The 12,049-nt window shown below is 42.7% G+C and overlaps 1 protein-coding gene across 5 annotated transcripts in view; it reads right to left on the minus strand.

The window, feature by feature from the left end:
• The window catches only part of PDAP1 (PDGFA associated protein 1), a 110,584-nt gene that overhangs the window by 20,523 nt on the left and 78,012 nt on the right, over nt 1–12,049 (minus strand). For all 5 annotated transcript variants that reach the window (XM_075829976.1, XM_075829977.1, XM_075829981.1 and 2 more), the window contains exon 5: nt 1,831–1,982. In XM_075829976.1, the coding sequence (XP_075686091.1) occupies nt 1,831–1,982 (152 nt within the window). The remainder of the gene's footprint in view (nt 1–1,830; nt 1,983–12,049) is intronic.

The following is a 12,049-nucleotide window of genomic DNA, read 5'->3' on the forward strand; positions in this document are numbered from 1 at the left end:
CCGACGTCTTCCGCCTTCTCCTAGCCTGTATCCAGCTGCCAACTACCTGCCTGTCTTCCAGTGTCTGCTATCCACATCATCCGTGATCCGCAATCAAACGTCCATCAAGTTACCATCTACCTGTGTCTGTCTAGCATCTGTCTGGAAAGCAGCTACTCCGCAGGGGCCATCTCAAGAGGTAGCGACCTGACAGTCTCCCCGCAGCGAAGACCAGATCCCTGTATAGGGGTTAAAGGGTGAAGACCAGGGAGGCTGCTTAGACAACTCAGTTAGAGGTGGCCCTAAGCCAATTCGGTGGAATGGGAATGGTTCCTGCTGGTCGTTACAATAGTGTTACTATCCTACCTTAGCTAGGCCTCCAGCAGTACAATAGAGCTGTTATTAGAGTCATCTCATGATCATTAAAAGTTGGGCGAGTTACTTAACTTTTTCTCAATCTATACAGCAAAGCTGACCAGTGAGCTTCAGAGGAAGGAAGTGTCAGCCGATTGTGCCTGTTCTAGTGACTAGTGTGAACATTGGGATCTTTCAAGATAATTTTTTTTTTTATGTGGATAATCAAATAGAAAAAACTAAATACTAGAATGATAGTCTCCAAGTGATGTACAACATTGCTATCTGTTATTAAGTGGCAGGGTGATGGCATATCACTAGGATATGCCATCATTTTATGGTTGTTGGGGGTCCAAACTCTGGTAGCACCATCCATTCTGAGAATAAAGGGGCTGCAGCACTGATTCAGCGCTGTGTCCCGGTCAATGTTTTTCTCTGCACAGCGGTGCCTGGCCAACCACCGTGCATGGAAATTGCAGCGATAAACCAGCACAGACATCCCTTCATTCTCAAGATTGCTGGGGGTTCCAGAGGTTGGACCCCAATGATCATAAGTGATGGCATATCCTAGCGATACGCCATCAGTTTATAAAAGGATATTGAATAACCCTTTACCTATTTAAAAAAACACAAAAAAAGATTATTAGAATTAAAGAATATTAGACATGATGCCGAGATGCTGTAGGTAGAAATACTTTATAAATTCTGCTCCTCAAACTGCTATTTACCTGTTCGATACCTGTACAGTGTTAACTAAATGCAAGGGGCCACATGACATGTAGGGAAGTCACATGGCTAACTCCATGTTTAGTCCATCTAGTTCATAGATGTATTATGCAAGAACTGTTGTATATACATATATAATTTTGTTAAACAGAGGATACTGCACTGGTATAAGGGTGAGTTCACACAGAGTTTTTTGCAGGAGGAAAATCTGCCTCAAATTTCAGTTTGGAATTTATTGGCAGATTTTCCTCTGCCTGCACGCTGATTTTTGCTGCGTTTTTCATCCACGGACATTGAGCGCCGCGGGCATAAAACGCAGCAAAATATGCTTTCTCTGCCTCGCATTGATGTCAATGGGAGGTCAGAGACGTAAACGCCCGAAGATAGGGAATGTCACTTTTTCCCGCGAGCCGGTTTTTCCACTCGCGGAAAAAAAAAAACGCCTCCGCCTCCCATTGAGATCAATGGGAGGCATTTTTGGCGCGTTTTGCGGCGTGGTTTCTTCGTCAAAAAACTCATAAAAAAACTGTGTGTGAACTCACCCTAAGAAAAAGTATGCGATCAGAAATTCTATACATAAGCAAAAAAAAAACAAAACACGAAAAAAACAAAAACCGGACTGCACTATTAACATTGGCAAGGAACCCTCCAATATCACTGTCCTATTAGCGATCACATAGGATAATTCAGGCACACCGTGTGTTGCACCTGTATCTATAATATTGTAAGATGGTGGAAGTGGAGAAACAATAAATCCAATTGAACACCTACATTTTTTTTCTTCCTCCTTTTTCTTTGCTGCCTCTTCCCTCTGTTTTCGAACGATTGCTAGACGGGCCAAGTCAGCCTTTGCTTGGTCTGTTTTTCCTGCTAAATGCATCTTCATGTAGCGTTCTTTTGCCTTTTGCTTTTCTATTTCCTCCCTGTTCAAAATACAAAGCAGAAACTGTACTGTTCTGGAAACACTAGATAACGCTAACGGATAAAAGAAAGCATGATCACATTTTCTACCCTACTGAAAAAACAATAGATTTGCATTAATCGTCACGCTCTTGTAACTTTTTTAAATCAGATCAAGTTTATGGACAATGGCAGGAACATACATCCAAGATGCATTAGCAGATACAACAGTAATGTTAGTACATTCCAGCCAATACATGTAAGTAAACAGAACAAAACAACTTCCCCCAACATCCCCCCCCCCCCCCGTCCCCCAACAGCCCTTTCCCCCGAGTATAATCTGATTTTACTGTAGGACACAATCAGTGACACCTCTCCCCAGGACTCTACCTTCTCATACACTACAGCAAACCCTTATCCCTTATCATTATTGTGATGAATCATTTTAGCAGAGTCAGGATCCGCCCCCTTCTTTCTCAAAATCCCCCCTCTAGGCCCCCAACACCATACTTTCTTACCAGTGTTACTGTACCTATGTAAACGAGTGAAGTGTAAGCAATTCCACCGATGCCAACCCTGAGTTATTTATCCATTTTCATTGTTTTTCAAATTTATTAACCCCCCGTTTTGAGTAAATTTTATGCTCATACAGAACCGTATGATTCACAGCCCCCCTGATTTCTCTTAGCGAGGGTGGGTCTGCATCTAGCCAATGCTTGGCTATACCCTTCCTCACCTGGTATAGCATTTTAGCGAAGGCCAACTGTTCTAGTCGCTCTCCCTCCAATTCCTCAACATATCCCAGAAGAAACACTACCGGATCCATGGGAGGCCTCGCATCATAGACCCGGGTTCACCAACTCCGATTTCTCCCCCCACAGACCCCTCAGAGCCCCACAAGCCCAAAACATATGGTAGATATCCGCTTTGTCTTGTGTACACCCGGGGGAACTAAGCATCAAATCTAATTCCCATCTTCTTCAGAACCTAAGGGGTCCCGTAGACCCGGTGAATTAGAAAGAGCTGCGATCTCCTCTGCGCTATATTAATGGACATACTTACTGGGCGACGCTACTATTTAATTCTATTGCTCCTTGGAGATGTGGCCCACATCTTGCTCCCACTTCCCTTTAATGGGCTCCATAAGATTCCCCAAGTGTTCTGATAACATTGAGGCATTTGTGATATACCCAAACACTCCCACTGCATGCATGGTCAGATCCACCGATTGAGACTGCGTCTGTACGACATGACGGATTTGCAGGTATTGGTAAAACAAACTTTGTTCCAACTTAAACTCGTCTTTCAATTGCTGAAAGGATTTAAAAAAGGTGGGGTCTTCATAGAACTGACTCAACCTAGTTATGCCTTCTTGTGCCCAACCATGCATGCCTTCCAATTGGTAGTTCCCACAGAAAGGGATTCTTCCATATCGGAGTATAAACATTGCAATCTCACCCATCCCTAGCATCCATTTACAATGCCACCACACTTTATGTAAGAGAAGTAGCAATGGTCTATTATTCGCTAACCATTTGCAAGTATGTGCTTCCAAGGCAGCCAATGGGTTCTCCCCACCCCCCAGGTAAGACCATATATGCACACTTGATCCCCATTTGTCCCTATCCTCCGATCCTCAGAAATGCACATTGTGCAGCAAGGTAATACAGTACATCGCGGCCAAATGTGTCAAGCAGCCAGGTTTCAAAAAACTCATCCGAGTTATTGCCTTCAACCTGTTCTGGCACTCCCACCAGGCGGACATAATTTCTGTGCAATTGATTCTCCACATCATCAGCCTTTGCTTGTACCGCAAGCACCAGCCTGAGAGTGTGCTTGTACATTTTGACGTATAGGTGGAATAGCATCCTCCATTTCAGACACATCCCCCATGTCCTCCTTTAACCCCTTAAGGACGCAGCCTAGTTTGGGCCTTAAGGCTCAGAGCCCATTTTTCAAATCTGACATATTTCACTTTATGTGGTAATAACGTCGGAATGCTTAAACCTATCCAAGCGATTCTGAGATTGTTTTCTCGTGACACTTTGGGCTTCATGTTCGTGGTAAAATTTGGTCGATATATTCAGTCTTTATTTGTGAAAAATTGCAAAATTTAGAGAAAATTTACAAAAAATAGCATTTTTCAGAATTTAAATGCATCTGCTTGAAAAACAGACGGTTATACCACCCAAAATAGTTACTAGTTCACATTTCCCATATGTCTACTTTAGATTGGCATCGTTTTTTGAACATTATTTTATTTTTCTTGGACGTTACAAGGTTTAGAACATAAACAGCAATTTCTCATATTCTTAAGAAAATTTCAAAAGCCTTTTTTTGAAGGTGCCAGTTCAGTTCTGAAGTGGATTTGAGGGGCCTATGTATTAGAAACCCCCATAAAACACCCCATTTTAAAAACTAGACCCCTCAAAGTATTCAAAACAGCATATAGAAAGTTTTTTAACCCTTCAGGCATTTCACAGGAATTAAAGCAAAGTGGAAATGAAATTTGCAAATTTCATTTTTTCTGCTGAATTTCAATTTTATTCAATTTTTTTTTAGTAACAGAGAAGGTTTTACCAGAGAAACACTACTAAATATGTATTGTCCAGATTCTGCAGTTTTTAGAAATGTCCCACATGTGGCCCTACTGCGCTCGTGGACTAAAACACAAGCCCTAGAAGCAAAGAAGCACCTAGTGCATTTTGAGGCCTCTTTTTTATTAGAATATATTTTAGGCAGCATGCCAGGTTTGAAGAGGCGTTGAGGTATCAAAACAATGGAAACCCACCAGAATTGACCCCATTTTGGAAATTACACCCCTCAAGGAATTCATTTATGGTTTTTGTTATCATTTTGACCGCACAGTTTTTTCACAGCACCTATTTGAATTGGGCTGTGAAATGAAAAAAAATGATATTTTTTCCAATAAAATGTCATTTTTGATCAAATTTTCTTATTTTCACAGGGAACAACATACCCCATTTTGTTGCCCAATTTGTCCTTAGTGCGGCAATACCCCATTTGTGGTGATAAACTGCCGTTTGGGCCCATGGGAGGGCTCAGAAGGAAAGGAGCGCTATGTGTTTGTTGGAGTCCAGATTTTGCTGGATTGGTTTTCGGGTGCCATGTCGCATTTGCAGAGCCCCAGAGGTATCAAAGCAATGGAAACCCACCCGAAGTGACCCCATTTTGGAAACTACACCCCTCAAGGAATTCATTTATGGTTTTTGTTATCATTTTGACCGCACAGGTTTTTCACAGCACCTATTTGAATTGGGCTGTGAAATGAAAAAAATTATATTTTTTCCAATAAGATGTCATTTTTGATCAAAATTTCTTATTTTCACAGGGAACAACATACCCCATTTTGTTGCCCAATTTGTCCTTAGTGCGGCAATACCCCATTTGTGGTGATAAACTGCCGTTTGGGCCCATGGGAGGGCTCAGACGGAAAGGAGCGCTATGTGTTTGTTGGAGTCCAGATTTTGCTGGATTGGTTTTCGGGTGCCATGTTGCATTTGCAGAGCCCCAGAGGTATCAAAGCAATGGAAACCCACCAGAAGTGACCCCATTTTGGAAACTACACCCCTCAAGGAATTCATTTATGGTTTTTGTTATCATTTTGACCGCACAGTTTTTTCACAGCACCTATTTGAATTGGGCTGTGAAATGAAAAAAATGATATTTTTTCCAATAAGATGTCATTTTTGATCAAAATTTCTTATTTTCACAAGGAACAACATACCCCATTTTGTTGCCCAATTTGTCCTTAGTGCGGCAATACCCCATTTGTGGTGATAAACTGCCCTTTGGGCCCATGGGAGGGCTCAGAAGGAAAGGACCACCATTTGGCCTACTGGAGCTTTTCTGGTGCTAAGTCATGTCTGCAGAAGCCCCTGAGGTACCAGTACAGTTGAAACCCCCGAGAAGTGACCCCATTTTAAAAACTACACCCCTTAAGACATTCATCTAGAGGTGTAGTGAGCATTTTGACCCCACAGGTACTGTGTAAAAGATAATGCGCAGCAGATGGTGCAGTGTGAGATTTGCAATTTTATATATGTATATGCCATTTCAGTGTCCAATATAGTGTGCCCAGCATGCGCCACCGGAGATATACACCCCTTAAATTGTAATGTGGGTTCTCCTGGGTACGACAATACCCTACATGTGGCTGTTATCAGCTGCCTGGGCATACGGCAGGGCTCAGAAGGGAAAGATGAGGGGGGTAAGCTGTGCGGAGTGCATCAGGGTAAATTAAAAATCAAGGGATGTATGATACATTTTAAAACAATCTTTTATACAGAGCCCTGGTTTTTCGGGACACGTGTCACATTGGTATATTGTGTTCTTCCTTATCCCCCTCTTATAGCAGACTCTGCACCTCTTTTGACTCTTTCCCTTTCCACCGGTTTGGGGACCTTCTCCTGGAAAGTGTTGCCCTGGTACGATGCGTGTGGTCTCGCTTCCAGAAGTACTGGGTGCCCCCCCTTCCTGGTCCCTAAAGATTAGATCTTGAAATTCCAGGAAAGTTCCCCTCTGGCCTGCACATCGACGTAGCACATACGCATTGTACAAAGCCATCTGTATGATGTGCCCGGCCAGCTTCTTATACCACACCGCATGGCGCTGTAGGGCTTCAGGACTTGATTTGACAAGTCCATCCCTCCCATGTACCTATTGTAGTCCAGGATGCAGTCTGGTTTGGGGGTGGCCTTTCCTTCATATATCCTAAACCTGTAGGTATACCCTGATGCACTCTCGCACAGCTTATACATCTTCACGCCATACCTTGCCCTCTTACCTGGCAGGTACTGGCGGAATTGAACCCTCCCTTTAAAATGTACCAGGGACTCATCAATAGAAAAACACTTCTCGGGGGTGTATGCTTGGGAAAACCGGGCACTGGAACGGTCTAATAGGGGTCTCCGTTTATACAAACGGTCAAAACTGGGGTCATCTCGGAGTGGGCACGGCTCATTATCAGTATAATGTAAGAAGCGAAGTATTGCCTCATTTATTTATTTTTTTTAGGTTCCAGTTCATTTCTGAAGTTGCTTTGAGGGGCCCATATATTAGAAACCCCTATCAAACACCCCATTTTAGAAACTAGACCCCTCAAAGTATTCACAACAGCATTTAGAAAGTTTATGAACCCTTTAGGTGTTTCACAGAAATTTAGAGCAAAGTAGAGGTGAAATTTACTCTTTTTATACCATTTTTTTTATAACACAAAAGGATTTATCAGAGAAACGCAACTCAATACTTATTGCCCAGATTCTGCAGTTTAGAGAAATATCCCACATGTGGCCCTCGGGCGGTAATGGACTGAAGCACCGGCCTCCGAAGCAAAGGAGCACCTAGCGGATTTTGAGCCCTCTTTTTTATTAGGCACCATGTCCGGTTTGAAGAGGTCTTGTGGTGCCAAAACATTGGAAACCCCCCAAAAGTGACCCCAATTTGGAAACTAGACCCCTTGAGGAATCCATTGTAGTTTTCATGGGGTGCATGCGGCTTTTTGATCAGTTTTTATTCCATTTTTAGGTGGCGTTGTGACTAATAAACAGCAATTCTACTATTGTTTTTGTATACTTTTTTTTTTACAGCGTTCACCGTGCGCTATAAATGACATATTCACTTTATTCTGCGGAGTGTTACGATTACGGCGATACCAGATGTTTATAGTTTTTTTTTATGTCTTATGGCGTTTGCACAATAAAATACGTTTTGTAAACAATCATTCACTTTTTGTGTTACCTTATTCTAAGAGCCAGAACGTTTTTATTTTTCAATCAATAAAGGCGTGCGAGGACTTATTTTTTGCGTAACGAACTGTATTTTCCATCAGTACCATTTTTAGGTACATGCGACTTTTTGATCTCTTTTTATTCCATTTTTTGGGAAGTGAAGTGACCAAACAATTGTGATTGTGGTTCGGTTTATTATTATTTTATTTTACGGCGTTCACCGTGCGGGATAAATAACAAAATAATTTTGTAGCTCAGGCCGTTACGGACGCGGCGATACCAATTATGTATAGTTTATTTGTTTGTTTATATATTTTTATTAATAATAAAGGACTGATAAGGGAAAAAGTGGGACTTTTACTTTTATTACTTTTAAAACTTTTATTTTCTTATTTTTACACATCTTTTTGTAACTTTTTTTTTACTTTATTACTTTGTCCCACTAGGGGACATGAGGGCAGGAGGCCCTGATCGCTATTCTAATACACTGCACTACATGCGTAGTGCAGTGTATTAGAACTGTCAGCTACTCACTGACAGCAAGCATAGTGGGTCCTGACGTTGTCAGGACCCACTAGGCTTCCGTCTATGGCATAGCCGGACGCCATTGTTTGGTGTCCGGTTGCCATAGTCACCATCGCCGGCCGCTATCGCGTAGCAGGCCGGCGATGGCAGCTTAACCCCTAAAAAGCCGCGATCTCTATAGAACGCGGCTTTTAAGGGGTTAATCAGCGGGGACACAGCGATCGGTCCCCGCTGTAGGAGCTGTGACAGCTGCTGAACAAGACAGCAGTGTCACAGCTCCTGTATGTGTCGGGAGGACGGCCGAAACGGCCGTTACTCCCGAGACGTACTATTACGGCATGGAGCGCGAACGATACAGCTGCCATGACGTAATAGTACGTCAAGGAGCGGGAAGGGGTTAAGCCCCCAAACTGGCAGGCCAGGGTGGTAAGAACAGACGAATTTTGCTTCACAGCAGCTAAAATGTCCATCAGAGAGGGCTCTGAATGTTCATTACTCCTAGCGCTCTGCACACCGCCATTTAAGGCCTGTCTCAGCGTGGGTCCGCTCACCTCTTCGTCCACACTGCCAGTCTCCTCGTCCAGCACAGAGTAGCGCGACCCATATGAGGAGCTGTGGACTGTCGCTCCCTCCCCGAACTGTTTCGGCATCGCCGAGCTGCCCGCCCGTTGCGTTCGGGCAAACTTCGAGCCGCTCGACAGCATCCAGCCGGACGCCTCTATTCCGGCCCTCTCTTTTGTCGTTACCATCTTGGATATTCGGCTTTGGAGGCAGAGACTTCGGTTTTTTAGAGCGGGTCATCGCTGCCGGACACTCAAGCACAGCTCCCTCCAGCTTAATATCCTCCAGGGATACAAATGACACCCGGTTCAGCGGGATTTCGTAGCGTTTCAGGATGGGTACAGCAGGAGCTCCAAACGCACATGTCTGACTACATCCGCCGCTAGGCCACTCCCCATTCTCTTGTAGCATACACACACACACACATATATATATATATATACATACATACATACATACATACATACATACACACACACACACACACCACAATAGTTGCACATATACAGAATTTATTATACACATACACACACACACACACACATTAGGCCCCATGCACATGACCATAAAATTCATCCGTATTGCGGACCCATTCGCTTCTATTGCCCAACCTTCCCATATATTTAGGTGTACGTGCCAGAGAAAGGCTCCGCAAAAGATAGGACATGTACTATTTTTTGCTTTTTACAGACCTTGCTCCCATCCTTTATAGGAGAGCATGACTGCACATGCGGGTGGCTGTCCGCGGTCGGCTGTGCCCGTAATCACTGACAGTGATTAAGGCCTCATGCACACGGCCGTGCCCGTAGTGTGTGCACCACACTTTACCGTGTAGAAGAGGTTCATTGGAACCCATTGCATGAAACATTACAAGTTATGAACAATTTTAGATTTATGCTAATGAGTTTCTTAATGACCAACTGTTCGTGTTTTTACGTTTGACCAAGTGGGCGTTGTACAGAGAAGTGTAGGACGCTGATCAAAGTAAAAACATGCCCAGTTGGTCATTAAGAAACTCATTAGCACAAATCTAAAATTGCTCATAACTTGTAATGTTTCATGTAATGGGATCCAATGAACCTCTTCTACACAGTAAAGTGTGGTGCACACACTACAGGCACGGCCGTGTTTTTTGAGGGGGTTTTACATGGATCAGATTATCACTATATTTCTTGTATGAGCCATTCATATATTTATACAAGTTAATCATGCCCCACCCCTTAGTCATCTCTTTTCAATGCTAAAAAGGTTTAATTATTTTAATCTTTCCTCATAACTTAGATTCATGCCCCTTATTAGCTTCAATGCTCTGCTTTGTATTTGTTCCAACTCCAGGGCATCCTTTCTATGAACTGGAGCCCAGAACTGAACTGCATATTCTAGATGAGGCCTCACTAATGCTTTGTAAAGTCGTAATATTATATCCGTCTCGCGATTCCATGCCTCTTAATACACAACAATATCTTGACCCCTCTTCTTTCAAGAATTCTACAAGACCCTGGCATTCTGGATATCAGCTTCTGGGCCAAATCCTGACTGATGGCTACCCATTCTTGACTAATCAGTGCTTAGAGTTCATCAAAATTTTGGTGTTTTTGTTTGTTCAAGCGCTCTTTGAGGATTGACCACAGGTTCTCAATGGGATTGAGATCTGGGAAGTATCCCGGCCATGGAACCAAAATTTCAATGTTTTGCTCACCGAGCCACTTTTGCCTTGTTACACACCATCATGCTGTAAAAAGCATTGTTCAGCACCAGATTTCTCCTGGATCGTTCAGAGAATTTGCTCTTGGAGGAGGTTTGTATACCTTCTTTATTCATGGAAGTGTTCTTAGGCAAAATGTTGAGTGAGCCCACTCTCTTGGATGAAAAGCAACCCCACATGAATGGTCTCAGGATGCTTTACTGTTGGCATGACACAGGACTCATTGTAGCGCTCATCTTGTCCCGAACAGTCTGAAGAGGGATTTATCTGAGAAAATAACTTTACCTCAGTCCTCTACAGTCCAATGCATGTACTTCCTGCATAATGTTAGTCTGTCCTTGATGTTTTTCTTGGAGAGAAGTGGCTTCTTTGCTGCCCTTCTTGACACCAGGCCAGCCTCTAAAATTCTTCGCCTCACTGTGCGTGCAGATGCACTTACACCTGCCTGCTGCCATTCCTCAGAAAGCTCTGCACTGGTGTTATTTACATAAATTGAAAGAAAGATTGGTCCATCAAGTCAAACCTTTCTCAATACCGATTGAGTTGAAACAATCACGCAGCAGAATCATCTATAGGAGAAGGTCCTGGTACTTGCTGGACTTTCTTGGGTACATTGAAGCCTTCTCCATAGCAATTGAACCTCTCCCCTTGAAGTTCTTGATGATCCGATAAATGATTGATTTAGGGGCAATCTTACAAGCAGCAATGTCCTTGCCTGTAAAGCCATTTTGATGCAAAGCAATGATGACTGCACGTTTCCTTGGAGGTAACCATGGTTAACAGAAGACAATGATTTCAAGCACCATCCCCCTTTTAAAGAAACCAGTCTGCTCTTACAATTCAATGAGCATGAGACAGCGATATCAGCTGCATTGTCCTTGTTAACACTTTCTCATGATCTAACGAGAAGATCACTGAAATTGTTACGTCATTTTGTGGCAGGGCTGAAATCTAACAATCTAAAGTTAATTAAAATTGCCACTATAAAAACTGAAGTAAACTTTGTGAAAGCCAAAATTTGTTTTAATCAGTTATTCGATCGCGCGCCCAAGTGCGTATTTACTTTTAAACTCTTGCTGTGACGTTATAAACTTAAAAAGTGAAACAACTTTTTATCAATAGTTAAAGGTAATGTGTCGCTAGAAAAATTTTTTTTTTTTTTTTTTTTTTAGTTAAACAGTTAGTGTATAAGTGATTAAACATTGTTCTAATTTTTTTAACGAGTCAGGAAATATTATAAATTAGATTCTAATTTATAACATTTCCCACTGCTGGTCACTAGATGGAGCAATTCCCAAAATTGCAGCATTGGCATGTGGTAAAGCAACCACATTGCTTTATGCTGCAAAATTTGAGAAAACTCACTCGCTCTAGTGAGATCACAGAATCCCCCCTCCTTTATCCTGGCTAGTGCCAGGAGAAAGGAGGGGATTGAACGGTCAAACCTCCAACACTGTGCGTCGCCATTTTTTGAGCTAACACACAGTGTAGTAGGTTTACATACACTAGTAAACACACACTAAAACACGTACATACACAGACCTAACTT

The sequence above is a fragment of the Rhinoderma darwinii genome, chromosome 6 (assembly GCF_050947455.1).
Source record: "Rhinoderma darwinii isolate aRhiDar2 chromosome 6, aRhiDar2.hap1, whole genome shotgun sequence".
Classification (NCBI taxonomy): domain Eukaryota; kingdom Metazoa; phylum Chordata; class Amphibia; order Anura; family Rhinodermatidae; genus Rhinoderma; species Rhinoderma darwinii.